The following is a 27,599-nucleotide window of genomic DNA, read 5'->3' on the forward strand; positions in this document are numbered from 1 at the left end:
CAGGCTCACATAAACAAAAGCATTCTGACCGTGAGCTTGAGGTAATGAGAGAGATTTGTTCTGCCTGTTAGTTTCAGCATTGCCACCATCATTCGTGTAGCTGTGCTGAGAGTTCGCAGTCCTCCGATTGGTGGATTTTAGACGAGCATCAGAACAGCGCTCGCACGCTCTCACACGTCAGCCGTCTTTGGTCACAGGGGTATTAAACTGACCACCGGTAATGTCAGCATTATAGTAAAGCACATCACACGTTTGTTCTAAGACCAAACAAATAAGTTTAGGGTTTTTTTGTCTGTGACAGACACACTTTAGAAAATTTGGCGATACATGGGATCACGGGAATTTCTTTATTTTTGCCTTTTGTTCTAAATGTTCTGGTCTTTAAATAAACTCCGCCTCCATTTGAACCACAGCAATTAAGCCCTGTTTTCTTTCAGAAAAGTAAAATACACTCTCCGGCCACTTTAATAGGAACTTGTTGTTGATTCAAAGCCCCCTGGTTCTTGTCTGCAGGAGTGGAACCCAATGTGTTCTTCTGCTGCTTCATGCTGAGATGCTTTTCTGCTCACCACGGTTGTAAAGAGTGATTATATGAGTTACTATATCCTTCCTGGAAAAAAAGAAAATCTCGAGCCAATCTGTCCATTTCCCTCTGACCCTCTCTTATCAACACGGCGTTTGTTTCCACCCACAGAACTGTCGCTCAGTCACTCAGTGTTTTTTGTTTTCTGCACCATTCTGTGTAAACTCTAGAGACTGTTGTGTGTGAAAACCCCAGGAGATCAGCAGCTTCTGAAATACTCAAACCAGTCCATCTGGATCAAACCAACACCCATACCACAGTGAGAGAAAGCCACACTGTGAGATCACAGTGTTTCCCGTTCTGATGTTTGAACATTGTGAACATTAACTGAAGCTCCTGATTTGTATCTGTGGGATTTGATGCATCGTGCTGCTGTGGAGGGATCGGCTGATTACAGAACTGCAGAGAACAGCAGGGGATGTAGGGGTGTTCTAATAAAGTGGCCGGTGAGTTTAGTATGTGTTTACATGCACAGTAATAATGCAGTGAGTTGCTGATTTCTACAGTTACTAATAAAATCAGATCATCAGATTTTTGGGATTTTACCAGTAAAATAATAAATGTTCATCAACCAGTAACCTACAAACAAATGATAAATACACAGTGCTCCCAGTGCACTTGTAATTCTCCTCTCAGGCAGCAGAGGGCTCTGAACATTACCCGGCTCCTCGAACACTTTGTGGTAGTGCAAGTGTTTACAGGTGAGTGTTTGTGGTTCCTGCTATACCTGACACGCGTCCTTGCCCCCCTCTGGGTACCCAGCACAGATCATGTCTGACAGGATGTACACCGTGTCCACGTTATGGAAGCTGCTCTGGTACATGGAGTTGCAGGTTTCTTGGTCAATAATGGGCACGCTGACTTCCCGTAGCTTCCCGACTCCAGCCAGCGAGACTGCAGAGAGAACAGCGCTGTCCTGTCACACTTACAGCACTAAAGAGAATCATTATATTATTTTAGGATCATCGTATTCCTCCAGATCAGTGATATGATTCACGTTGGGCCACCAGAGACTTTTCAGAAGTTAAACACTTCACAGGTCTTTAAATAATCTCTTAAAGCTCTCAAATGACCCAAAACCCCACACCGCTGCGTTGGCGGTCACAGCTCAGTGATGTCTCAGCTAACTGGAGCAATGAGTTCATGTAACCCGACACCACGGATTATTTTTCTCGCTGAGCGGTCACCTTGCTGTGTCATGTCCTTCAGGTGAAGTGAAGTGCACTTCGCTGTACCTGTTCAGTCGAGCTTATATTTCTGCACTCACCTCCGACCTGCGTGTCCCCCCAGCCCGTGACATAGCACATGGTTCCACCGTAGAACAGGAAGTTGGCGTCAGGCAGACACACAGGCTGGATGTGGGTTGTCCAGGTGAGCGGCGAGCTCAGCTCTACGAGTGCCACGTCTCTACCCTCCTGAGGGGTCGTGTACCCTTGTGCCACCACCACCCTCTTCACTTCTCTCAACGTCTCAAACTGGTTAGTGCCGCTGAGCTGATAGCGACCCATGTAGAGACGGTACGAGGACACATTTGACGGGCTGAAGGAGAAAACAGTGGGGAGATAACCAAAGAGTCTAGGAGATGTGGAAAAAATATTGTAAAATGTTTTGACAGACAATGATGCGTGATCAGTATTTATAGCACCTCCTTATGTATCTAACTTTGTTCCAATTAATTGTGATGTCGTAAAATAGGATAATGAGACGCTAAATCAGGGAGCGATTACAGTATCTACAAGTCCACACAAGCAAAGGAAATATGCTGTATTTTATTGAGTATCTAAAAAATCCATCATGTACCTGTAAGGGGGAAAAGGGTACAATAAAACAACTGGTCCAAAGTGGAATTTAAACTCCAGCAAAGGAGCTGTTTAATGTGATAAAGGGACAAAAATACCTGCAATACTCTTTTTTTTCTTAAAAAAAAAAGTGTACTGCAATATAATTTATCACGAGATCAATGCCACACCATACCTACTGTTCTGATCATCTACAGTTCACTCGTTTATTCATCCTTCCTCAGTAAACGCTTTGTTCTTCTCAGGGTCATGGTGGATCCTGAGCCAATCCCAGGAATGCTGGGAGCAAAGTATGCCAGCTCCTCACAGAGCATACCACACACCCATTCACTCCGAGGGGCAATTTACTGTAACTAATCCGCCTACGTGCCTGTTTTGGGAGAGTGGACGGAAACTGAAGAACCTGGAAGAAGGCCACAGAAACATGGGCAGAACCCGTGGAACTCTGCACTGACCTCATGCACAGTTACTAAACCATAACTGTGGTGGCTCTGGTCCTTAGTTTATAAGGTCTTCAGTGTACACGCAACATCACGTCATCAGACATCATTACACACGAGAAAATATTTTCAGACTGTGACTATCATATTTTAAAATACGCAGCACTGTGGTGCAGTGGTCCTCACTGTCGCCTCACAGCAAAAAGGTTCAGAGTCTTTCTGTGTGGAGTTTGCATGTTCTCCCCGTGTCTGTGCTCCGGTTTCCCCCACAGTCCAAAAACGCGCAGATTCAGTAAAATACCCAGCCACTGGGGTTGTACAAGTCAGTGCATACCAAGTGGCAGTCCCAAGCCCAGATAGACTGGGGAGGGTTGCGTCAGGAAGGACATCCAGGGTAAAACCTACACCAAATCAAATATGTGGATCATGATGTGCTGTGGCGACCCCTAACGTACGGGAGCCGCCAAAAGAGGAAGATTGGCGTATTTTAAAATAAAACTGACTAAAAAGCTTAAAAAAAAAGTTTTGGGGGGGCGCTGTTGCGCTGGATGCGATGAGGACGTGAATCTTTTTAGCTCCCAACAGGTGTCCTTTTAATTTCATGAAAAGACCAATAAGCCTGTATATCTACTTTCTTTAATCATTTCGTTACGTTTACTAATCATCTAGAAGTTATCTATTTACGTGTTTGCAATGTCGGGATCAGGGAAAATGTCGAAGCCAAGTAAGCAGCAACGTGCCACTGCTTCCGCTAGTCAAGCCCATGCTGCTGACGAACAGGTAACAGCGACTATGCTACGTGAGATACTGGAATCATTTAAATCCGAAATATGTCATACAATTGAGTCTGCAGTTCAAGGACTTCAAGCAGACATGGTCGCTGTCAGGTCGGAACTGAGTACTACTACGGGGGCTATGCAGCAGACCATCAATCTCCAAGAGGAGAGGCTAGCTGCTGTTGAGGACTCAGCCACTAAAACTAGCGATACACTGGCAGAACTGGAAGCTACCGTGGCCGCTATGAAAGGTGAAATACAAAGGCTGCAAGATAAATGTGAGGATTTGGAAAACAGGTCGAGGAGGAACAATTTGCGAATAATTGGCATTGCTGAGGGAGAGGAGGGTAATACTCCGACAGAGTTCGTCTCCAACCTCCTTACGGACATCCTAGACCTCGATGAAAAGCCACTCATTGATCGAGCCCACCGATTAACCCTGTCCAGGCCGAAGCCCAGCTCACCCAGACCGCTCATTCTGAGGGTTCACTTCTTCCACGTCAAAGAACAAATATTTCGCCGGGTCCGGGAGAAGGGAGCCCTTCTGTACAAGGAACAAACCATATACATATCCGGGGACTTGACCGTTGCCGAAGCGAAAAAGAGGGCTGCGTTCAACAACGTCAGAAAGGTGCTCCAGAACATCCCTGATGCCCAGTTTGGCTTCAGGTATCCTGCTACCTTCAGAGTCACCCTGCGCAACAGAGATGAGCAACGTTTCACGGATCCAGGGAAGGCTATGAAATACGTCCAGTCAGCCTCAGAAACTCAGGTGCCTGGCGTGTGACGGTCATCTAAATACAGGTTGCCTTTTCATCCCTTTTCGTTCTTTCAGGGACGTTCACATATCGAATCAGCTCATCTCAGTCAAGTACAGTTTGATTGACATTAAAACTGACAGACTTCATCTTTAGAACGCAAAGCCAAGGTTAATTCTTAATATAGCCTCTCTTTTTTTCTTTCTTGTGGCTGACACATTATGAATACTTTATGGTTTTAGATAATACACGTAGCCTATTTTGGTGATTGGTTATGCTGCCTGAATTTGAATATTATTTGATGTCTAAACAGGCTAGCTATGCTTTTTGGTCTCGCAATCATTACAGTTATTCATGACACCTGACGGTATTGGTTTTTTTTTCTGCCTCCTCCTTCTTATGGTTTAAATACCGCTGTGGTTCCACGTCTTTGAAGCTGGGGTTAAAGCTTCATGTTGGGGTACAGAGCGAGTCTGCGCCCATGTTGGGGGGGTGCTTGGTTGGGTGGGAATAGTGGGTTGAATGTAGTTCTTTATTCTTGTATTTTCTGTATTGTTTTTATACGTTACTCCAACCCAATTTATGTTTTATGGCCACAATATACATTTGCTATGGAAAATAATCTAGCAGTATATTCGCTCTGGTGATATCATGGCTTGCATTAATTTTGCTAGCTGGAATGTCAAAGGACTAGGTCGACCCACTAAACTCAATAAGGTGTTGGCACATTTAAATACCCTGCATGTACAGATTGCATTTCTCCAAGAAACACATCTGTCTGTTTTTGAGCACATGAAATTGAGAAGGAGGTGGGTCTCACAGAGTTTTCACTCCCTTTTCAATAGTAGGGCCAGGGGGGCTGCCATCATTATACACAGAAATGTTATGTTTACTGCTTCAGATGTTATTGCTGATGGGGGGAGAGAGAGAGATATAATTGTGACTGGAACTTTATTCAATACTCCTGTAGTTCTGGCCAATGTGTATGCACCTAATTATGATGAAGGTTTTTTTGTTAAATTTCTGTCTTCTATCCCTAACCTTGACTCTCATCATCTGATAATTGGAGGCGACTTCAACACATGCTTAGACCCCATGCTGGACAGGTCATCCAATAGACAAATAACTACATCTAGGTCAGTAAAGATGATAAATAGTTTTCTCACAGATTATGCAGTTGTGGATGTGTGGCGCTCTCTTAACCCAACTATCAGGGCTTACTCTTTTTTTTCTAATGTTCACCAAACATTCTCCCGTATTGACTATTTTCTTTTAGACAAGAAGCTTCTCCCATTAGTCAGGGCTTGTACATATGAAGCAATTGTCATTTCGGATCACTCACCTCTCTTTCTTAAATTGAAATTTGATGATGTACCTATAACTCATCCATGCTGGAGATTTGATACGAGTATGCTTTCAGATAAATATATGGCCAGGGTTATTGCTGCTAACATTGAGATATACATACATACAAACTCTACTCCAGATGTGTCCCATAGCACAATCTGGGAAGCTCTTAAAGCCTTCATGAGGGGCCGGTTGATATCTACTGTATATCATCATTCCAGAAAAAAACAATGTACAGAGATAATAACTCGCCTGACTCATCAAATTCGTCAGATTGATAATCAGATAGCCAGTGACCCATCACCTGAACTTATTAAGGACCGTCTTCTTCTCAAGGCAGAATTTGACACGCTTACCGCAAAGGATATTGAAAAAATGCTACTTAAATCTAGGCATTCATACTATGAGTTTGGTGAGAGAGCGCATAGGCTTCTTGCTCACCAGCTCAGACAATCCTCTGCTTCTAATATTATTTCTGAACTTAAGACACTAGATGGGCTTACACGGGACTATTTAGAAATAAACAATGCTTTTAGAGACCATTACATATCATTATATTCTTCTGAACAAAATTGCACCCTCCTGGAGATGGAGCAGTTTTTTACAGATATTACTATTCCCCAGATTGATGAAGCCACTGTAGAATCCTTAGACAGTCCAATATCTCTTGAAGAGGTTAAGGCGGCTATATCTGCTTTACAAACCAACAAAAGTCCTGGACCTGACGGGTTCCCAGTGGAATTTTATAAAGCATTCTCTACTCAGTTGGAACCACTGTTATTAGATATGTATAACGAGTCATCTGAATTGGGACATCTGCCCCAAACATTATGTGAGGCATCTATCACATTGTTATTAAAGAAAAATAAAGACCCCCATCTCTGTGGCTCATATCGCCCTGTATCCCTCTTGCCAGTAGATTTTAAGATTTTAGCAAAGGTCCTGGCCACACGTCTAGAGTCCATACTTCCACATATTATCTCTCCAGACCAAACTGGATTTGTTAAAAACAGGTTCTCCTTTTTCAACATTATCTATCACCCGTCACAGTCTACTACACCTGAGGTGGTAATTTCATTAGATGCTGAAACTGCGTTTGACAGAATCGAATGGCGGTATTTGCTTTATACATTAGAAAGATTTGGGTTTGGACAAAACTTTATTTCATGGGTCAAATTATTGTATGCAGTTCCTATGTCTTCAATGAGGACAAATGGTGTTTCGTCTGAACTTTTCTCTGTGTCGCGTGGTACTCGACAGGGGTGTCCTTTGTCACCCCTGTTGTTTGCTATTGCAATTGAGCCATTAGCCTTGTCTTTACGCCAGACAACTCAACTCACAGGGATTTTCAGAGAGGGTCAAGAACATAGGGTCTCCCTCTATGCAGATGACCTATTATTATACCTCTCTGATTACTCTCATTCCCTTCCATCTGCATTAAATATAGTGGAAAGATTTGGTAAGCTCTCAGGATATAAAATGAACCTGTCCAAGAGTGAACTTTTCCCAGTAAATAATGTAGCATGTTCAATGTCATTCAACACATCCCCTTTCAAAGTAACTTCTAAATTTACGTACCTTGGAATCAATGTGCCAGACAAATTTTCCAAACTTTTTAAAGAGAATTTCCCCCCTCTTATGACAAAAGTTGAACAGCTCTTAAAACGTTGGACTCAACTCCCCCTGTCAGTAGCAGGATGAATTAATTCAATAAAAATGTCTATACTCCCCAAATTTACATATTTGTTTCAGAATATTCCTGTTTTTATTCCAAAGTCCTTTTTTCATAAATTTGATAGCATCCTCTCATCTTTCATCTGGAACTACAAATCTGCTAGAGCTAGAAAAAGTCTTCTGACACAGCCAAAGCGTTTGGGTGGTATGTCTCTTCCAGATTTTCAATCCTACTATTGGGCATGTAATATAAGACCTATGTTGCATTGGCTATATGAGGACCCTGGTGCTGATGCACTTTCTTGGCAGTATATTGAATCACAGTCATGTAAACCATCATCATTGGCAGCTCTTGTATATGCACCTCTTTCATCAAACACAAATCACACGACTAATTTGCTAGTGAAAACATCTCTGAAAATATGGGCGCAGATTAGGAGGCATTTTGGTTGGCACTCCATTTCATTTAGATCACCTGTTTATAGCAATCATTGTTTTAAACCATCTGTTATGGATAAGGCTTTCCTTGTATGGTACAATGCAGGCATTAAGCAGTTTCAGGATTTATATCACAATGGTACTTTTGTCTCTTTCCAGTATCTTCGTGACACGTATAATATCCCTAAACCTCATTTTTTTCGCTTTCTTCAAATCCGTAACTTCATTAGGAATACATCCCCAATATTTCCAATACAACCTCCTTGTGCTCCCTATGACCATGTATTAGGTAAGCCTGTGTCATTCAAGGGTATCATATCAACCTGTTATGGTAGGCTGATGGCACTTTCATCCTCCAACACCTCCGAGTTAAAATCTCAACGGGAAGGTGAATTTGGGAAATCAATTTGCGGAGAAACGTGGGAGGCAGCCCTGGACAGGGTTCATAGTTCGTCAATTTGTGCCAGACATGGGTTCCTACAATTCAAAGTTTTACACCGTTCCCACTGGACTAAACTGAGACTGTCTAAACGGTTTCCTAATGTTGACCCTTTATGTGATCGTTCTAAGTGTACTCCAGCATCACATACCCACATGTTCTGGTCCTGTACAAAACTAGCACAGTATTGGTCATCCATCTTTGACATAATATCAGGCTTCCTGGGACAACCAGTCTTGCCATGTCCTGTGGTTGGGATATTTGGGGTGGTACCTGATCACTTAGGTCTAACTAGAGCACAATCCCATAGTATTGCATTCCTAACACTTCTGGCCAGACGGTTGATTTTGATGAAATGGAAAGACTGCAAACCCCCAACAGTAACACATTGGGTCAAGGATGTTCTGTATTTCCTCAAGCTGGAAAAAATAAAATATTCTCTGAAGGCTTCAGCAAAGGGTTCAGCAAAAAACACTTACAAGAAAATATGGGGACCTTTTCTGGACTATATCAAGACACACACCACACTGACCATAGAATAGGCTAGAGCATAAGTATATTCTATAGCAAAGATTGTGATTAGTCATAACATATTTTGATGTGGCCTCTCTGTAATGTGTTTTCCTTTTTTTTTTTTTGTATTGTCTTTGTTGTAATTGTTTTTGCCCTGTATCTGATCTTTAAATTGTCCTTGGTCTTTTTTTTTTGTATTATTATTATTGTTGTTGTTGTTATTATTTTAAATTTTGTTGTTGTCATTATTATCTTGTTGGGGTTTTTGTAATTGTCAGTTACTACATTTAATGTTAAAACTCATTCAGATATGTTCATGATGTAATGTCCAAACTGAATTGAAATAAAAAGAATGTTAAAAAAAAAAGTTTCCTCATTCACTTTTTGAAGTTTCGCTGCTTGCCAGAGTTGTTGCCACGGTTACACAAAAAAAAAAAAAAAAGACACCCCCCCCTTACCTATGATGTGAAAAAAAAAAAAACACAAAGAACTGAAGTGTATTCACAATGGTTTTTGCTTTCTGCCTTGAAAAGAAAACTACTTGTGTACTAGAAAAAAATACCAATTCTTCTCAGAAAACAATAGTATTTATATTTATGTAAAGTCTTTATTTTCTTCACTTTTAAGTTGGGTATATGGAGATTTTGGGTTTGAAAGGTGAATGGAGGCCCAGATGGGTTTTTTTGGAGGATGGGAAAGAGTTCTGAGCGGGAAAGGAAGGAAGGGAGACGCAGTTGGAGAGCGGAGAACCAAACATGAGGAAAGAAGACTCTTCACGAGAAAAGATAACAGATTCTAAACACAGAGTATGAATGTTTATCTTCTTGTACCATTTTTTCCGGTTCATCACAAGATTTGTCCTTCAGTATCGTGTTTCCTCTCCTGCTAATAAAATGAGCTCCAACGGGCACCAGCGGAGGGTAGCTCCCTCGACTCCATGAAACCTGGGGATTTTTGGTTTTTTGACTGTATTTTTTTGGTGTAAGCTGTTAAATCTCATGAAAAATGAGTTGAGTTGAAATATGATTGAACTCTGGTGTTATAATCTGGTCCAATTGTGTTTAAAAACAAACCTGAGAAAAGATTAAAAAAAGGAGTATTAAGGGAAGAAGTGCTGGTGTCTCCAGTGTTGTGTATTAAATTGCTGTTGTTTTAACTTGTGCATTCAAGACTACAGTATGCTCGTCACTCAGTGGTGAAGGTGACATTTTTTTCCCTTTCTTTTCCCCACTTTAGAAGAGCGCTGTAGATGAGTGAACAGTGACGTGGAGGAAAATTACAGCAAGGTACTGGTGCGTGGAAGTCAGTAGCAGCTCATAGTGTGGAGCTGCTCTCTTTTACTGTAACCCTGAAGAGCCACTCCAGATACAGTCTGTGTTAAGTGCTTTCTTTCATTTTAAGATCCTACTGATGCTCCTCCCATACCAAATGGTCAAGAGGATAAACTAAGGCCCTGTCCACACGGCAACGGATTCAGGTGAATCCGACAAAATTGTTTATCGTTTCGGCCTGGCGTCCACACGGCACCGGCGTTTTGGGTGCCCCAAAACGAAATCTTTTGAGAACGGGTTCCAGAGTGGAAAGATCTGGCAATGGGGCCGTTGTGAAGTCGTCTGGATGAGTAGAACGGATTTGTTTACGATGACGTCACAACCACATGACTGTCAGTGCTTCATGCCGGGTAGAAGTGTAACGAACTCGATGCGAGTTGTCAACAAATCCTATAACTTGGTTCATGAAACGCGCTTACAAAATATTTTCACTGTGAATATTTATTGTGTAATGGTGCAAAGAGAGAGAGAGACTCTGCCTTAACCCGCCAGCAAAAATAGAGAAAAAAAGGAGCGATCTCACCTCTTCAGATGTTGGTTTATGTCCTACAACACATTCCTCAAAAAGGGCGTAGAAGAACAAATTAATCCATCAACGTGTAGCATTCAATTTATTCCGGACCATTAAAGACGCCGCCTTCCGCGTAGAATCATACGTCATCCTCGCCGCCATATTGGATGGGTCAAAGTGGAGAATAAAGATGCCTCATTCATGTGCTGCGTTTAACTGTACCAACAGGTTTACCGTCCAAACGAGATCACATGGGATTACCTTTCACAGGTGAGACTGGAAAAATACTTTTCATTGTATTTGGTCATTATAACGTAATTTTACGAACAGATTTTTCTGACTTTGTGGCTAATATGAAGTCTCGCGCATAATAGTTTATGCGCATGCGTCCTTACTTCTTCTATTGTTCTGGTGTCTCCGAAGGGACCGTCTTACAACGCCCCTAGAGGTGTGGCATGTGTATTGCATAGTTTTCAGCAAGCGTTGCGTTGCCATATGGACCTGATATTTTACTGATCCGTTGCCCATGTGGACGCGATTTTTTTTTAATAACATCTCGTTGCCATGTGGATGTAGCCTAAGTTGCAAGTACACCCCAGTAGCTTAGCAGAGTTCCCAGATGGAGAGCTACATGTGCACATCATCTAATACTATTACAGGACAAGAGAATACCTAATAATCTCCTCTCTCTCGCTCTCTCTGCTGCTCCTGAGAGATCAGTGATCCTGATGCATTCTGCTCTCCAGACCTGCCTGATGGCCTACTTCTGGTTGGACTTCTCCTGGAAATCACCCACTGTCACTGAAGATGGCCCTGCATGGACAGCCTGAAGCTCACCGTGAGATTCCTGTGGATGGTTTCACGAAGGATGGTTTCACTCTTGAAGTGGACTAATAGAAAAGTGATTGTTCTTTTTGTGTTTATATTGTGAGCTCATTTGACAGATGATTCAGTTCTCTTCCAGGTCCACTTCAGCTCTGATGGGGCTTCAGTCCACACTAAAGTTCCTCTGGAGCTCTCAGATCTTTACTCCTTTGGGTTATTGGTAACTTTCACTGGGAACGAGTGCAATAGCATGTGATCTCTCTATTAGAGATGAAAGTGGAGCAAAGAAAAAAAAAGAAACCCTGAACTTTTGAAAGTCAAACTGGGGGGGGACGTCCCCCGAAAATATTTTAATAACATAACACGCAAAACCCTGCATTCTAGTGCTTATTTTCACTAAAACAAGTTATAACTTTTAAGCCTTTTTCTTTCATGTACATTAATGATTAACATGTCAAAAATATCTAATTTAATTCCCCGAGTTAATGAGTAATTTTCAGGAGTGCGTTTAGAAAACGCGGTGATTTTCCTGCTACACAGTTCATTACTTTGAAAAAAAATCAGACAGTTGAAGGTAAACTTAGCAAAATCCCAAAACAGTGCTGTTAAACAGTAAAGGTCTGTTAGAGTTTCTAAAGCTTTCAGGTTTCAATGTTGGGGACGTTGAGCCTCGTTTATCAATGTTTTAGTAGAGTTGTGCGTTTGCAGAAGCTAAAGTGAACTAAACATTTCCAATTCAGATTTATGTGAGTTGAAGCCAATTGTTTACATTAGTTCGTATTGTCTGTAAATTTAAACACGCCAATGAATACCAAATTTCTCATCAGGGTGTCTATAGGTTTGTCCAAGTTAAATTTAAGACTTTTTAAGACCATGTTCCAAAAAAAATTAAGACCAAATCTAAAGTCACGCAAAAACGTACTCTTTTGAAAAAAAAAAAACTATATAAATTTAATGTAACTTATTGTTCTTGTAAACATTCACCAGAAAACACTATTCTAGTAGAAGTACTTCATTTCTTTTCCTTGACAGGCGTTCACACACTCAGAACACAATATAAGGATAAACTTGTAACTATGTGACAATCAGAATGCAGTCACAACGTTTGAATCCAAGGCCATTCTTAAAAAAAAAAAAAATCCGTTTCCTGTCCACCGGGTGAGCAAAAAAAATTTCAGTAGGGAGGGAGGGATTTTTTTTTAATGGATGGATAAGAAATCGTAATGCTGTGTTGGCTTTTTCTTTCAGTACTTTTTTATTACAAAAGCAGACACATTTAATAAAATGACAGTTTAATCAACTGAAACTTGTACAAAAACTTTAAGTTAGCATTTTAAATGCTGACTGCAACATTTGCAAAACTTTTACAAAAGGTACTTAAAATGTTCGACACACGGACTTTTTGTAGTTCTAAATCGAGCGTTAGGCCGAGTTCGGATGAAATTACACTATTAAAATGATCACTGAATGATTTGTTTTTCTGAATCTTTACTATTTTGTTGTTCGCTAGAATACCATTTTGTGATTTCACACTTAAGCAAATGTTTGAAAACTCCGGATCTCCTTCCTTCATGGTGGCTGCCATTTTTTTGTGCCGCACGGCGCATGCGCAGAGCTGATTCGACAGGGCTTTCCACAAGCGCCGGCTGCCGGCCATACAGCCGACTACACAATCAAGTCCAGCCGGCTACTTTAATGACTGTTATTTTTGTAGCCCACAGGCTCGAAATATTAATTTTCGATTTTAATAAAATTAAATGTTTATCTAACGGACTGACAATAATGTCAAACTGAACGGCACTCATTTAAGTTGTGATTCGCGCTGTTTGTACCGATAATAACCACAAAGTCCCTGCCAACTTCATTGATCAAGGGAGAGTAACTCATCCGCGGCCCCGACATGCGGTGTGCGCGTGCACACTCGGCGGAGGCAGTAGTGTGTCGGGGCCGTCGGAGGGAACAGAAGCAGAGATGACGCTTATTTTGTCTCCGGTAAACCAGTCTTCTCTCGTTCAATTACGTGCTGGCATCAAAAGACACCGTTGGTTGTAAATGAAACCAAACGGAGTGGTTGGAGTGTATTTTCATACACAAATGGAGAAATGTTGGCTGAGTGTGTAATTGTGTCGCCCCACTGCAGACCGTTGTCGTTGTTAATTCATAGCATGCTCAGCTGCGTGAATGTGTCATGCACCGAAAATAAGAGATTTACAAGCCAGGAACGCCTCATGATGCAATACGCAAGAAAAGAAAGATGATTTACTGCCATTTTACTTTGTATTTGAGTAAAGTGAACAAATAAATGGTCTGTGGAAAATACATTTAATCCTGGGAACTGCGTGCACAGGAGCTTATTATTAGTGATGCAGTGCTATGTATTGCAAACTACTGACTCCCATATAGGGAGCAAAGCACAGCAAACTCTTGTTCTTCCGTTTTTCATCTTCTGTACAAATTTCGATTTCGAATAACCCAATAACCGTACATCGCACACAGACAAACAATGCATCAAAACGTGCGGCTCGATCAGACTCACTATGCTATTACTTTGTTCAGCAGTCTATGATTTTTTTCGCGACATAGTCGCGAAAAAAAAAAATCACACAAAATTTCCCATTCATTTTCTATGGAATTAATTGAAAAAAATCGCACATTTTCAATGTTTTTCAAACATCCGCTGCTCTGGCATGCTTTCACCTAGAGACATGATTCAAACTTTAAAACGGAGACAAACTTCTCCTGTGTGGATCTGCCATTCAACTTTTTTGCTAGGTTCTATACTTTTTGATCAGTCACAGATCAAACACCATGAGCAAATCTAGAGAAATTCAAACTTTATAATGGGTGTCTATTGCGTTACACACCAGTGGAGCTCAGGAGTTTAGAGAGTTTGAAATAAAAGCTCTAACTTTCTCATTTAAACTGTGTTTTCAGCCACAATTTTCACTCTACACACATAATTTTCTCAAAAGTTGTAGTCACACTTGTCTTGATTCACACAATGTGTCTCCCTGAGCGATAGGATTTACAGTTTTTGAATGAGAAGCCTGAAAGTAAGGACAGGACAGCCGCGCTGCCCCATAGACTCGCATTATAAACCTGGCAGCGCTTTTACTGCAAAATCAGAAAAGTCACTTGTTTTTAACTCGCTCTAGTGGCCACATTTTTTACACTAGGGACAAAAAAACTTACATCAATGTGTTCATGGGAGCCTTGTAGCGCTCAATGTGAAAGAATTTTGTGAATAGCTCCTTTCGTTTCCGTGTAAATCAGTGTTGTTCGAGGAGAGGGAACTCTGAGAGAAAAAGCGCTCTTTGCTGGTCATATTGTGTCTCTTCCCTGCACCTGCACCGTTACCAAGGCGACGAGCTCCACTCAGGGAGCAGAGAGGGGAGGGGCTCCACTCAGGGAGCAGAGAGGGGCGGGGCTGCTCTCTCTCTCACACGATAGGACTTACACAACAGATCAGGCACTGAGTGGTTGTCAAGCGCGCGCGTCTAGCAACCGGTGGATTCGGAGCCTGCGCGGTATAACTGTGAGCATCAAAAATGATTAAACTTTTTCCCCAGCCAAAGTGTACCACATTTTAACGATATGACTGAGTAAAATCTCCATAAATTTAAGATTGAAAATTTAAGACCACGGGGTTTGAAATTTAAGACAATTTAAGACTTTTTAATGGCCTTATTTTAGGAAAATTAAATTTAAGACTTTTTAAGACTTTTCAAGGACCCGCGGCCACCCTGCTCATGTAAATCAGGGGCGTGGCTAGGATTTTTCGGGGGTGTCACACACTGACTGGCAGCCTGAGTGCATTATGGAACAAAAAATAATTACCATTGCTAGTTTTAGGCAGCTTAGAAACCGGCTCTTCCATTATTGCCGTTTCTTCCTCGTTTTCTTGAAAAGGCACTAAAACTTAGCTTCGAAACCACAAAATGCAACTTTGATGGAAAAAAATATACAATAAATTGCTTACCTCTCTTCACATCGAAAGAAGGAGGAAAGTTTTGCTTGTTTTGACATGGTGAATTATTAACACAAGAGAAAATACTTGTAATTTGCAACTAAAAAGATCGCAGCTACACTGGCAGCTTGAACATGCTTTCTAGTGCGATCGTGTTGCGCAGAACGGAGTCAGTCCTGCGTGCCTAACAAGCTCCGGCACGCGCGCCGTTAACAAAGAACACCTGTCTTTAATCAATGAACTATGTTTGGGCTATTTAAGGACCGCGCCCATGCAAGGACGATGCGAAGTATTACACCGCGTCTAGGAACGTGAAAAATCCGAAAAATACATTTCTCCATTCGGAAAACCAGAGATTTTCGAGAGTTTTGTTAAATATCCGGATTTCCGGGTAAATCCGGAAGACTTTCATCCCTGCTCTATGAAAAGCCTAGAGCAGGGTTTCTCAAACTTTTTCAGACCAAGGACCACTTTGTCCCAAAAAAAATTTTCAGGGACCACCTGTCAGCACCCACCCCCGCCCCACACAACACACCATACAGAGATGTGTACTATTAGGTGTTTTTAATTGAAAAAATTATGGTTAACTAAATACATTAAAGGCGGGAGGGAGAGAAGATGGCGGCGTGAGTGGTCACATGGTTAGCCAGCTCCCCCCAGTCAGAAGGAAAAAGACATAAATATACAACTTGATAGCCTAAAGGCAAACTATGAGTAAAGGAACCGTAACAAGAAGTTGCAAGAGTAAAAATCACAAGGAGAAGAAACATGAAACAACCTCTAAAGAAGCCAAAGCGGACTACCCCGAGGACATTAAAATGGCAAATCTCACAGAGGAGCTAAGAGATGGGCTCGCAGACATCAAAAAAGAAATAAAGGAGCTAAAAAGTGAGTTCCACAAAGACCTAACCTCGTTCAAAAGCAAGATAAAGAATGAGATCAGAACCATACGGGAAGAAATGAACCGCAAGCACTCTGAAAACCGACAGGAACTACAAACACAGGGCGCTAGCATTGAAGATGCGCAGGCCCGTATCGCTGAACTTGAAGAGTGGCAGGCGGACTCGTGTGCTCTTATGAGGGAGATGTCCCAACAGACACACCATCTACAAGAGAAGTTAACCGATTTAGAAGGCAGATCACGGAGGAATAATCTACGTATTTATGGAGTACCGGAAGACTCAGAAAGAGACTTTGAATCGGTAAACAAATATGTGGAGCACCTGCTAATCACTGAACTCGGTCTACCAGAAAGAACGGAGCTCCACATCCAACGCTGCCACCGAGCCCTCACGAAAAAACCTGGCCCAGACGTGACGCCCCGGTCTATTGTCGTCAATTTCTTGCAATTCGAGACTAAGGAAATGATCCTGCAAAAGGTATGGGGCAAAGAAAAGAAAGCAATAATTATAGGAAACAAAAAAGTTTTCTTTGACCATGATTACACGACTGAAGTTGTGCAGAAACGGAAAACTTATGCGAGCCTCAAAAAAAGACTGAAACAAGAAGGAATCAGATTTCAAACTCCGCTCGCAAAAATGAGAATATTCTGGGATGATGGCGTGAAAACATACGAAGATGCTAAAGAGGCAGCGCGAGCGATGAGGGCAAAGGGCTACGCGGTAGAAGAACCAGACGAGGAGAGGGACCTGACGGCTGCAGGGGAGAGCAGCAGTGCATCAGCTCCGGAGCGGGGCAGAACTCGGGACCGAGGTGAAGTGGATACAGCGGGATGGCAACGAGCTGGTGACAGGAGGACGCGACAAAAGGCAACACAACGCTTTAAGGAGAGGTTACAAGAATTTAAGAGAATGTGAAACTTACTTCATTTGCAATAGTGAAATCATTGATAACACTTAAAATCTCTTGGAATAGCCTTTACAACGATGTCCGATGGGGGGCGGGGGGTTGACGATGTGAATGGAGTTGGACATGTCTAGACTAAATAGCCATAGTGGTACTAAGTCTAGGGAGAGGCCCTCTAACCAGAGGACTTCCTCTCCACCCAGTAACAGGGGCACTGGGATAAAGAGAAAACCGCCCCGCAGGTTGAAACCCTCTTTGTTTTTGGGTTTTATTTTTGTTAGTGCGTTATATGTACATAGTTACCTAGTTCATATTTGTTGGGGTACACTTGAGAATACAACTGTGACGGTAATATGACTAACAACATCAAGATAATGTCGATGAATGTAAACGGTTTGAGTACGCCAGCAAAAAGAGGGAGGGTTATGACAAAACTAAGAAAGGAAAAGCCAGAAATTGTGTTCTTGCAAGAGACCCATTTATCACAGTTAGAGCATGAAAAACTCAGAACATTTGGCTACAAAACCCTATATTACAGTACATACAGGCAAGGGCGTAAAAGAGGGGTGATAATACTGCTGGTGAACTCAATCCAACTGGAATGTGAAAGAGAATACAAAGATAAAGAGGGGAGATTTGTTATTGTAAGGGGAACGCTAATGAATGAACCAATAACATTGATTAATGTGTATGCACCTCCAGGAAGCAATAAGCATTTTTTAAAGTATCTATTCAATACCATCGCTGTGGAAGCAAAAAAGGTATTATAATCTGTGGGGGTGACATAAATGTAGCATTATGCCATAAAAACGATACAACAAGTCTTAAAAGAAGCAAAAAGCGAATATCAAAATTTGTTAATATGTTATAGACCCCTTTCACTGACGTCACCCGAAACCGGAAGTAAACAGACCCTGCGCCATTTTGGAAGACCAACAAACTCGTGATTAGGGGGAAATAACAGCAGCGGTACGTGAACCCACGAGAATAAAGTGGAGTGGCAAACGACTTAAACAAACAAATCTGAGCTGTTTTATTTATGATTTATTGGCCCAACAGTAGACTTGAAAGAAACCTGTGTGAGACTTGGCAAAAAACTGTGGATATAATGGATAAGTCTGTGCATGATCTGCGGACACTTTGAGGTAAGCAAACACAAGAAATTCAGATTTAAAACATGCTAAAGTGGCCCCAAGTTGATAACTGTATGAGGAGCAAGCCTCCCAGACTTCTACAATTTAATAATAATAATAATAATAATAATAATAATTTAGGATGGTTTGGGGCTTGCTCGCTGCTGCCAGGTTGGTTGTTGAGTAGCCTGACTGTTTTTTTTTTCCTTGCGTGTGGTATCATTGTTGACGCGAGGTTGTTTTTTGAACATGCCAATGCGGACACGATTTCCCCTGATGAGTTATGACTTCAGACGCGATGCGTGTGTGGAGGTGTGGAGTCCGCGTGATGTGCGTAAGATAGGCTTCTCATGTGTTTGGAGATCCGCGCTCCGAGACAAGCGCAAGGCTTCTTATGTGTTTGGAGATCCGCGCTCCGAGACAAGCGCAAGGCTTCTTATGTGTTTGGAGATCCGCGCTCCGAGACAAGCGCAAGCGCCCCCCCCCAAGGGAAAAAAGGGACCCCCCGAAAATATCGGCATAGTTCGAACACTGAGTGTAGGCACTGGGTGTAAACAACAAATAGTTTACAATGTCTGGGTAGCAAACAGATGGCAGAATTGGTGTCCGGTCCTCCTTATGTTTCCATTCTCCCTTGCCGCGAGTCTTATCATATGGGTCAAACCCATCAATCACAGCCAGTTTCTCCACATACCGTGCCCTTTCTGCAGCTGGTAATGTACTCACATAACCCGAATTATCATCCATCGTGTCACTTCACTCTCGCTCGTAGTTTGTTTTATATTATGAGTGCATGTACTTGGTCTTCCAATATGGCGCCTAACAAAATCTCGCGGCGCGGTGACGTCATGTGAAAGGGGTCTATTGGAGGAGATGGGCCTGATCGATGTGTGGAGAATCTTAGGCTACGTTTACATTAGACCGTATCTGTCTCGTTTTCTTCGCGGATGCACTGTCCGTTTACATTAAACCACCTGGAAAAGCTGGGAAACGGGAATCCGCCAGCGTCCACGTATTCAATCTAGATCGTATCTGGTCCGGTGCTGTGTAAACATTGAGATACGCGAATACGCTGTGCTGAGCTCTAGCTGGCGTCCTCATTGGACAACGTCACTGTGACATCCACCTTCCTGATTCGCTGGCGTTGGTCATGTGACGCGACTGCTGAAAAACGGCGCGGACTTCCGCCTTGTATCACCTTTCATTAAAGAGTATAAAAGTATGAAAATACTGCAAATACTGATGCAAATACTGCCCTTTGTGTAGTTATGATTGTCTTTAGGCTTGCCATCCTTCCACTTGCAAGTAGTAAGTGATATGCGCTGGGATCACACACACAGCGGCTCAGTCCCGAATCGTGGCTTGTGCACTTCACTCGCGCGCTGTGTGAGCTGCGCAGGGCCGGAGTGCGCACCCTCCAGAGGGCACTCGCTGTTCAGGGCGGAGTGATTTGGAGCGCAGGATGCCTGCGGAGCCGAGCGTATCCGTGTATTGGTGTTGCTGTGTGCACGGCTAACGGTTTTAGTGTAAACGTGAATCGTTTTAAGAACGTTAATCTGATGATCCACTGATTCGACGTAATGTAAACGTAGCCTTACATCCACTAGGGAGAGAATATACACACTACTCGGCTACCCATAATGTGCATTCAAGGTTAGACTACTTTTTTATGAGTGTTGGGGACTGTCATCTAGTGGAGGAATGCAGTATCGGAGGGGCAGGTGTGTCGGACCACAATCCACTTTATTTAAAAATTGGTTTAAATAAAAGAAAACAACAAACAGTATGGAGACTGAACACAGGTTTGCTGAATAATAAACAGAGACAGGAAAGGATTAAAGGAGAAATCAAAACATATGTTGAGGAAAATAACAAATGGTGAAGTGGACCCAACAGTACTCTGGGATGCCATGAAAGCTGTCATTAGGGGGAAATTAATAGCGGAAGCTGCACTAATCAAAAAGACTAGAACAGAAACATACAAAAAGAGCATGAAGAAATTAAGGGAATTAGAAATAGACTTTCAAAAAACCAAAAAATATACCAAGAAATCAAGAACTTAAAGGCTAAAATAAATGACGTGTTAATGGACGAGGTTGAGAAAAAGCAACAGTATTTGAAACAGAGTTACTATGAAACCGGACCACGAGCTACAAAATTATTGGCAAAGCGCATAAGAAAACAGCAAACAATTAATAATATATACAAAATAAGAGATCCCCACACTCAGATGCAAGCAAGTTCACCAGAGGCTATAGAGAAGGTCTTTCAGCGATATTATAGTGAATTATATGCACAACCAACATCAGCAAGTGAGGAAGAAATGGAGGTGGTCTTGAGTTCCCTGGACCTACCCTCAATTGGCCTTGAACAGAACAAAATACTGACAGCTGAAATAACAATGGAGGAAGTGCTGGATACAATTAATAAGCTAAAAAAATAAAAAGAGCCCAGGCAGTGACGGCTATCCTGCTGAGTGGTATAAGGTATTTAAAGACGAATTGGCACCACTGCTTCTGGCATCCTTTAACTGGACCCTGAAGGAAAATAAAATCCCACCCTCTTGGGATGAAGCAATAATTACTATACTTCCAAAACCTGGCAAGGATAAAGAACAATGTGGAAATTATAGACCAATTTCATTATTAAATGTAGACTATAAGATTTATACATCTATTATTTCGAATAGATTGAACACATTTTTAGAAGACATAATAGACGAGGATCAAACAGGATTCATTAAAAACCGGCAAACGCAAGATAACATCAGGAGAACTTTGCATATAGTAGATAAAGCTCAAAGAGACAAACAGGACACTCTACTAATAAGTGTCGATGCAGAGAAAGCCTTTGATTCGGTTAATTGGAGATTCCTATACAAGTTTTAGAAAGATTTGGGTTCGATAGTGAATCAGTGCAATGTATAAAGACACTATCACCAACCTAATGCCAGAATCAAAGTTAATGGCAGCCTGACAAATAAAATAGACCTTCAAAGATCAACTAGACAAGTCTGCTGCCTGTTGCCAGCACTATTCGCCCTATTTATAGAGCCGTTGGCCCAAACAGTCCGACAGAATGACAAAATTAAAGGCATAATGATGAACGGCACAGAACACAAGATAGGGCTTTTTGCAGATGACATCATAGCCTACCTCACACGGCCAGATGAATCGCTCCCCGAGTTGATAAAAGTGTTTGAAGCATATGGGTATCTCTCAGGATATAAGATAAACATATCAAAAACACAAATACTAACATTGCATTATACCCCTTCAAGGCAGATACAAGAAGCATTTAATTTTAATTGGAAACAAAAAAAAATCAAATATTTGGGGGTCCAAATCACTAAAAAATTGACTAAATTATATAAGGCAAACTATAATAATATGACTCAGGACATCCAAAAAGATATTGAAAGGTGGTCCACACTACCATTAGACTTAAGTTCACGTGTTGAGACTATCAGAATGAATATACTACCCAGGCTCTTGTACATGTTCCAGGCCCTACCTGTAGATATCCCCCGGGCTCAGTTTGTGCACTGGGACAGAATAATTTCAAGATACATCTGGGGGGGTAAAAGGCCTAGGGTGAGATATGAAACTCTCCAGCTACCAAAAGATAGGGGCGGATTGGGCCTTCCAAAACTGAAGGAGTACTACCATGCAGCCCAATTTAGATATATTGTTTGCTGGTGTAAACCAGACTATATAGCAAAATGGAAAACCATGGAAAGAGAATTCAATGGATACCCAACCCTGAGTATCATTGGAGATAAAGAAATTTACAAGAAAATTCAGGACAAAATAGATCCAATTACTGCTTTCACTTTGGAATTATGGTTCAAAGTAGTAAAAACACATAAAACAATTAAAGTGGGTGGCATTTGATGAAAATTTCAAACCAAATACATGTCTGTGAATATTCTCAGTCATCCAGGTCATAGTAACTATGGGTGGTAAAAGAGAGCAACTGGACTTGCTTGAAAATTCTTGAAGACGTTTCACCTCTCATCCGAAAGGCTTCTTCAGTTCTGTCTGACTGGTAGGGAGTATCAGGTATTTATCCTCTCATGGATGAAAAGCTCATCTAAGGTGTCGTTGAGTCATCCTGTTGGCGTGGGTCACTGGGGGCTGAATGTGAATGGCCTCGAGAGTCGTTAGGGTGATCAATGGATTGCCCGTTAAGGTGATCAATGGAATGCTGATTCTCTCTGTCCTCCTGTGAGCCACTGAAAACAGCTGGGTTTTGGTGTGCATTCAGTTGTCTGGGAAGTGTGCCAAGGACTGCATTGTAGGTGGCTGATAAATTATGTCTTAGACCCCCACCTCTGTTCAGTGATGGCCGTTCCAGGTTGACAAAAATGGCTTCTTTAACTCCTCGCTCATACCAACGATCCTCTCTGGCTAAAATGCGTACGTTGGAATCCTGAAATGAGTGTCCTTTGTTGTTAAGATGAAGGTAGACCGCAGAGTCCTGGCCTGAGGAACTGGCTCTCCTGTGTTGAGCCATACGCCTGTGAAGCAAGGGTTAGGGTTAGACCATACGCTTCACAGGCGTATGGCTCAACACAGGAGAGCCAGTTCCTCAGGCCAGGACTCTGCGGTCTACCTTCATCTTAACAACAAAGGACACTCATTTCAGGATTCCAACGTACGCATTTTAGCCAGAGAGGATCGTTGGTATGAGCGAGGAGTTAAAGAAGCCATTTTTGTCAACCTGGAACGGCCATCACTGAACAGAGGTGGGGGTCTAAGACATAATTTATCAGCCACCTACAATGCAGTCCTTGGCACACTTCCCAGACAACTGAATGCACACCAAAACCCAGCTGTTTTCAGTGGCTCACAGGAGGACAGAGAGAATCAGCATTCCATTGATCACCTTAACGGGCAATCCATTGATCACCCTAACGACTCTCGAGGCCATTCACATTCAGCCCCCAGTGACCCACGCCAACAGGATGACTCAACGACACCTTAGATGAGCTTTTCATCCATGAGAGGATAAATACCTGATACTCCCTACCAGTCAGACAGAACTGAAGAAGCCTTTCGGATGAGAGGTGAAACGTCTTCAAGAATTTTCAAGCAAGTCCAGTTGCTCTCTTTTACCACCCATAAACCAAATACATACGATAAAGAGTTCAAGTCATGGATAGATAGGGGAATAACAGCATGGTGCACCTTGGAAGTGAAAGGGGAGCTGGAGAGTTTTCAAAACATGATGAACAGGTATGGCCTGGAGAAATGTGATTTTCATAGATATTTACAACTAAGGGACTATTATAAGAAGGAAATTAAAAGAGACCCCTACATAGAAGTGAGTGGTGTAATTCAAATTTTAAACAAATCATACTCAGGAAAACTAATCAGAAGTGTGTCTGTAATATATCAAGCATTGACAGCAAATACAAATTCAACTGATTATGTAAAAGAGAAATGGAAATCAGAACTTGGCGTAGAAATCACAGATGAAGATTGGCAAAATATGTGGATTACACACCAAACATCCACCAACTCGCGGACATGGAGGGAGTTCTCTTGGAAAAACTTGATAAGATACTTCATCACTCCCATGATAAAGAACGAGGGTTATGTATATAACCGCGGTTCTATGAGTTTCGGATGACCGCCAGAGGCGGTGCTTTCAGCACATGGATATCCATCACACGAACGTGCAGGTCGAGTAATAGTAACAACAAAGTCACGTGTGACCTGGGTGACGTCACCCCGTGACCCCGGCATAAAAGACCGGTAAACCCAGGAAGTGACCTCTTGGCAAATCTTCTCGTGTACACTCCGAGTGACTGCCAAGCTCTGGCGGTCATCCGAAACTCATAGAACCGCGGTTATATACATAACCCTCGTTCTATTTCGTTTCTACTGACCGCCAGAGGCGGTGCTTTCAGCACATGGATGACTAATACCAACCAGGTCATGAGGAGTGCCTACCCGTACCCAGTGCTGCTGCGACGGGCCTGGAATGACAGCCGTCGCCACAGGATTATGTGGGACGACATTAAGACGGTAAAACCTGGTGAAGGTGCAGCTGGAAGCCCAGGAGGCTGCGCTGCATATGTCTGAAAGGGGCACGCCCTTCAGTGATGCCCATGAGGCTACCACGCCCCGTGCAGAGTGCGCCCTGGCAGCCGGAGGAATCGGGAAGCCACTGTGCCTGTAGGCATGTAATATGGCCTCGACTATCCACTTGGATAGCCTCTGCTTAGAGAGCGCCAGACCCCTCGACGGTCCTGTGTGGCACAGAAACAGGGCGTCACTCCTACGGAAGCCCTCTGTACGCGACACGTACACCCTGAGGGCGCGAACTGGGCACAAAAGTTCCGACCTCTCACCATGGCCCGCCTCGAACGCCGCAAGGCTAAGGGGCTGGTTGACGAAGGTAGCAGAGAGGGTCTTTGGGAGGAAAGAGGGGTTAGGCCACAGGGTGACCCCACTGTCGCCGGAGTGCCACTGCAGGCACTCCCCACTGACTGACAGCGCGTGTAGTTCCCCGACGCGCCTCGTCGATGTAATAGCCAGAAGAAAAGCAGTCTTCAGGGAGAGCCATGAAATGTCTGCCGTGAGCAGGGGCTCAGAACGGTGCGTCGCAGAGAGCCTGCAGCACCAATGAAGGTCCCATGTGGGTACCCGGCTCCGTCGGGGGGGGTCTCAACCGGAGAGCACCCTTCAAGAAACGTGCCACCAAGGCGTGGGACCCCACGGTCCTTCCCCCAACTCTGGCATGCTGAGCAGAGATGGCAGCTGCATAGACCTTGATGGTGGCAGGGGTAAGACCCTTATCAAAAGCAGAGACTGGCGGAACAGTCAAATGGTCGGCAGGGGGCAGCATGTAGGCTCCTCCCCCCGAGTTAAGCACCAGTTGGAGAAAAGCCTCCATCTGTTGGCATAGAGGGCATTGGTGGGGGGTGCCCGAGAGCTTGCAATGGTATTGACCACTGCCGGCTCACAAGGACCTCGCAGGGGGTCCGGCCCTTCAGCGGCCATACCCAGAGCTGCAGACGGGCTGGATCCGGGTGCCAGATCTGCCCTCCCAGCTGTGATAGCAGGTCAGTCCTCACTGGCAGGCACCAGGGGTCGCCGTTCAGAAGTTGCAGCAACTTGGGAACCACACTCCGCCCGGCCACCGGGGGGGCGACAAGCAGCAGCCCGTGGTGGTCCATCGCAACCCTGTGTAGGGTTGGCATGATCAGCAGCAGAGGGGGGGAGGCATACAGCAGTTGCCTCGGCCAAGCATGCGCCAGCGCATCCTGGCCCAGGGGACTGGGCCGTGGGGGCTGAACCACAGAGGGCAGTGTGTCGACTCCCGGCAGGCAAAGAGGTCCACCTCTGCCCTGCCAAAATGTTCCCAGATGGCGAGAACCACCGCTGGGTTGAGTCTCCATTCCCCGGGATCGGGGTCCTGGCGGGACAGCAGATCTGCTGCCCTGTTGGCAGTGCCTGGCAAGTACATGGCACGCAGGCTCAAGAGATGTCGATGGGCCCACCGCAGAAGTTGGCCAGCCACTTCCAAGCACTGGAGGGACTTTGTGCCTCCCTGGTGGTTGATGTAGTACACTACCGTAGCGTTGTCCGTCCGCACCAGAACGTGTCTGCCGGTCAGACCTAGGAGGAAGTGCTGTAGGCCGAGGAACAGCCCGTAGCTCCAGCACGTTGATGTGCTGCGCCCGTGCAGCACCGGGTGGAGGTGGAGACCGTTGAACCACCTCTGAAGCGGCATAAGTCCAGAAGTCCCAGCGGGACCAGAGAGGAGGCTGCCGTAAGCATGCCCAGCAGGCGCTGAAAGGTCTTCAGGGCGAGTGACCTACCCCGTCCGAAGAGGCCAAGCAGTAGGCGGATGTTGTGGATCCTTGTCTGGGAGGGAGTTACCATCAACGACCTCGAATCCAGGTGCACGCCCAAGAAAGTCGTCCCCGGCTGGGCACCAGCGAGCTCTTCTTGTAATTCACCCTGAGCCCCAGCTCTACGACATGCGAGAGCATAGTCGCGATGTTGGTGCGGGCCTGAGCTGCTGACCGTGAACAGACAAGCCAGTCGTCCAGGTAGGGCAGGACACGCAAACCCCTTGCCTGAAGTAGTGCCGATGCCGCTGCCGCACACCCGGTGAACACACGGGGTGCCAGCGATATCCCAAAGGGCAGAACATTGAACTCGAAAGCCTGGCCCTCGAAGGCAAACCGCAGGAACTGCCTGTGGTGTGGCACAATGGGAACATGGAAGTAGGCGTCTTTCAGGCCAAGGTGACAACCAGTCGCCCGCCTGGATGTGGTGTAAGACATCCACTGTACGCAGCATGCGGAATCTCATGGTCCTCAAGTGGGAATTGAGGGACCTCAGGTCGAGGATCGGGCGGATACCGCCGTCCTTCGGAACCAGAAAATACCTGGAGTAGAACCCACCTTGCTGTCTCTGCCTGTCGACGGGAGAGACTGCTCCTTTCTCCAGGAGGGTGGCGATTTCCTGCCGGGGGACGAGGGACTTCCCCGGATGGCTCACGGTGGTGTTTGACCCCATGAAACGTGGTGGACGGCGGCAGAACTGGATGCGGTAACCCTCGGTGAGGGTCACCAGCACCCAGGGGTCAACGCTCTCCAGCTTTGGAGCTGTTCGCTGGAAAAGCGGCCGACCGCCGGCGCGCTGATGTCAGCGCCGTCCAGAGCGCCCCCGTCGGTCACCATGGGGGCGACAAGGAGTGGACTGGGTGTAGGGGGCGGCACCGCGGGTCCGGGAGGTGGTGGGGTGGCGAAAGTCATCAACCCGTCTGGTCTCCTGGCGGGTGCGTGGCCGAGACAGAGTCGGTGTGGGCCCCCTGAAGGACTGGGCAGCATTGCCATGGTGGTGGGCCTGGCGGGGGCCAGCGAACTGCTGTTACGCCTAGATGACCTGGGCACTCCGATCCAGGGCTTGCTGAGTGGCTTCGCCAAACGGCTCCCCGGGGACAACAGGGAGAGAGTGCAGCACACGCCGGTCGGGCTCGGCCAGAGGGGACTGTGCCCGCCATATCTGCTGGCGGCCGAGGGTGAGATACGACATCAGCCGGCCCAGTTCCCGCGACGAGTAGGCAAAGGCCTGGAGCCGCGTCACACAGCTCCCGTGATGCCGCGCTCGTCCCCTCCAGCGTCTGGGGGTCTATGACACCTGGCTGGCAGAAGGGAACTTAAATAGGGCGAGAACGCTCCAAGTAAGTAGCCCAAAATAAACTATCAGGCGGAAATAAAAAATAAACGACCGGGCGA

The 27,599-nt window shown here is 44.4% G+C and overlaps 1 protein-coding gene across 1 annotated transcript in view; it reads right to left on the reverse strand.

The window, feature by feature from the left end:
* si:dkey-16l2.17 (serine protease 27) overlaps positions 1 to 27,599 on the reverse strand; it is a 36,830-nt gene that overhangs the window by 818 nt on the left and 8,413 nt on the right. The window contains exons 5-6 of the mRNA XM_060902309.1: positions 1,851 to 2,122; positions 1,311 to 1,477 (exon numbers count right to left, since the gene is read on the reverse strand). Coding sequence (XP_060758292.1) covers positions 1,311 to 1,477; positions 1,851 to 2,122 — 439 coding nt within the window. The remainder of the gene's footprint in view (positions 1 to 1,310; positions 1,478 to 1,850; positions 2,123 to 27,599) is intronic.

Source organism: Neoarius graeffei, chromosome 20, assembly GCF_027579695.1.
Source record: "Neoarius graeffei isolate fNeoGra1 chromosome 20, fNeoGra1.pri, whole genome shotgun sequence".
Lineage (NCBI taxonomy): Eukaryota > Metazoa > Chordata > Actinopteri > Siluriformes > Ariidae > Neoarius > Neoarius graeffei.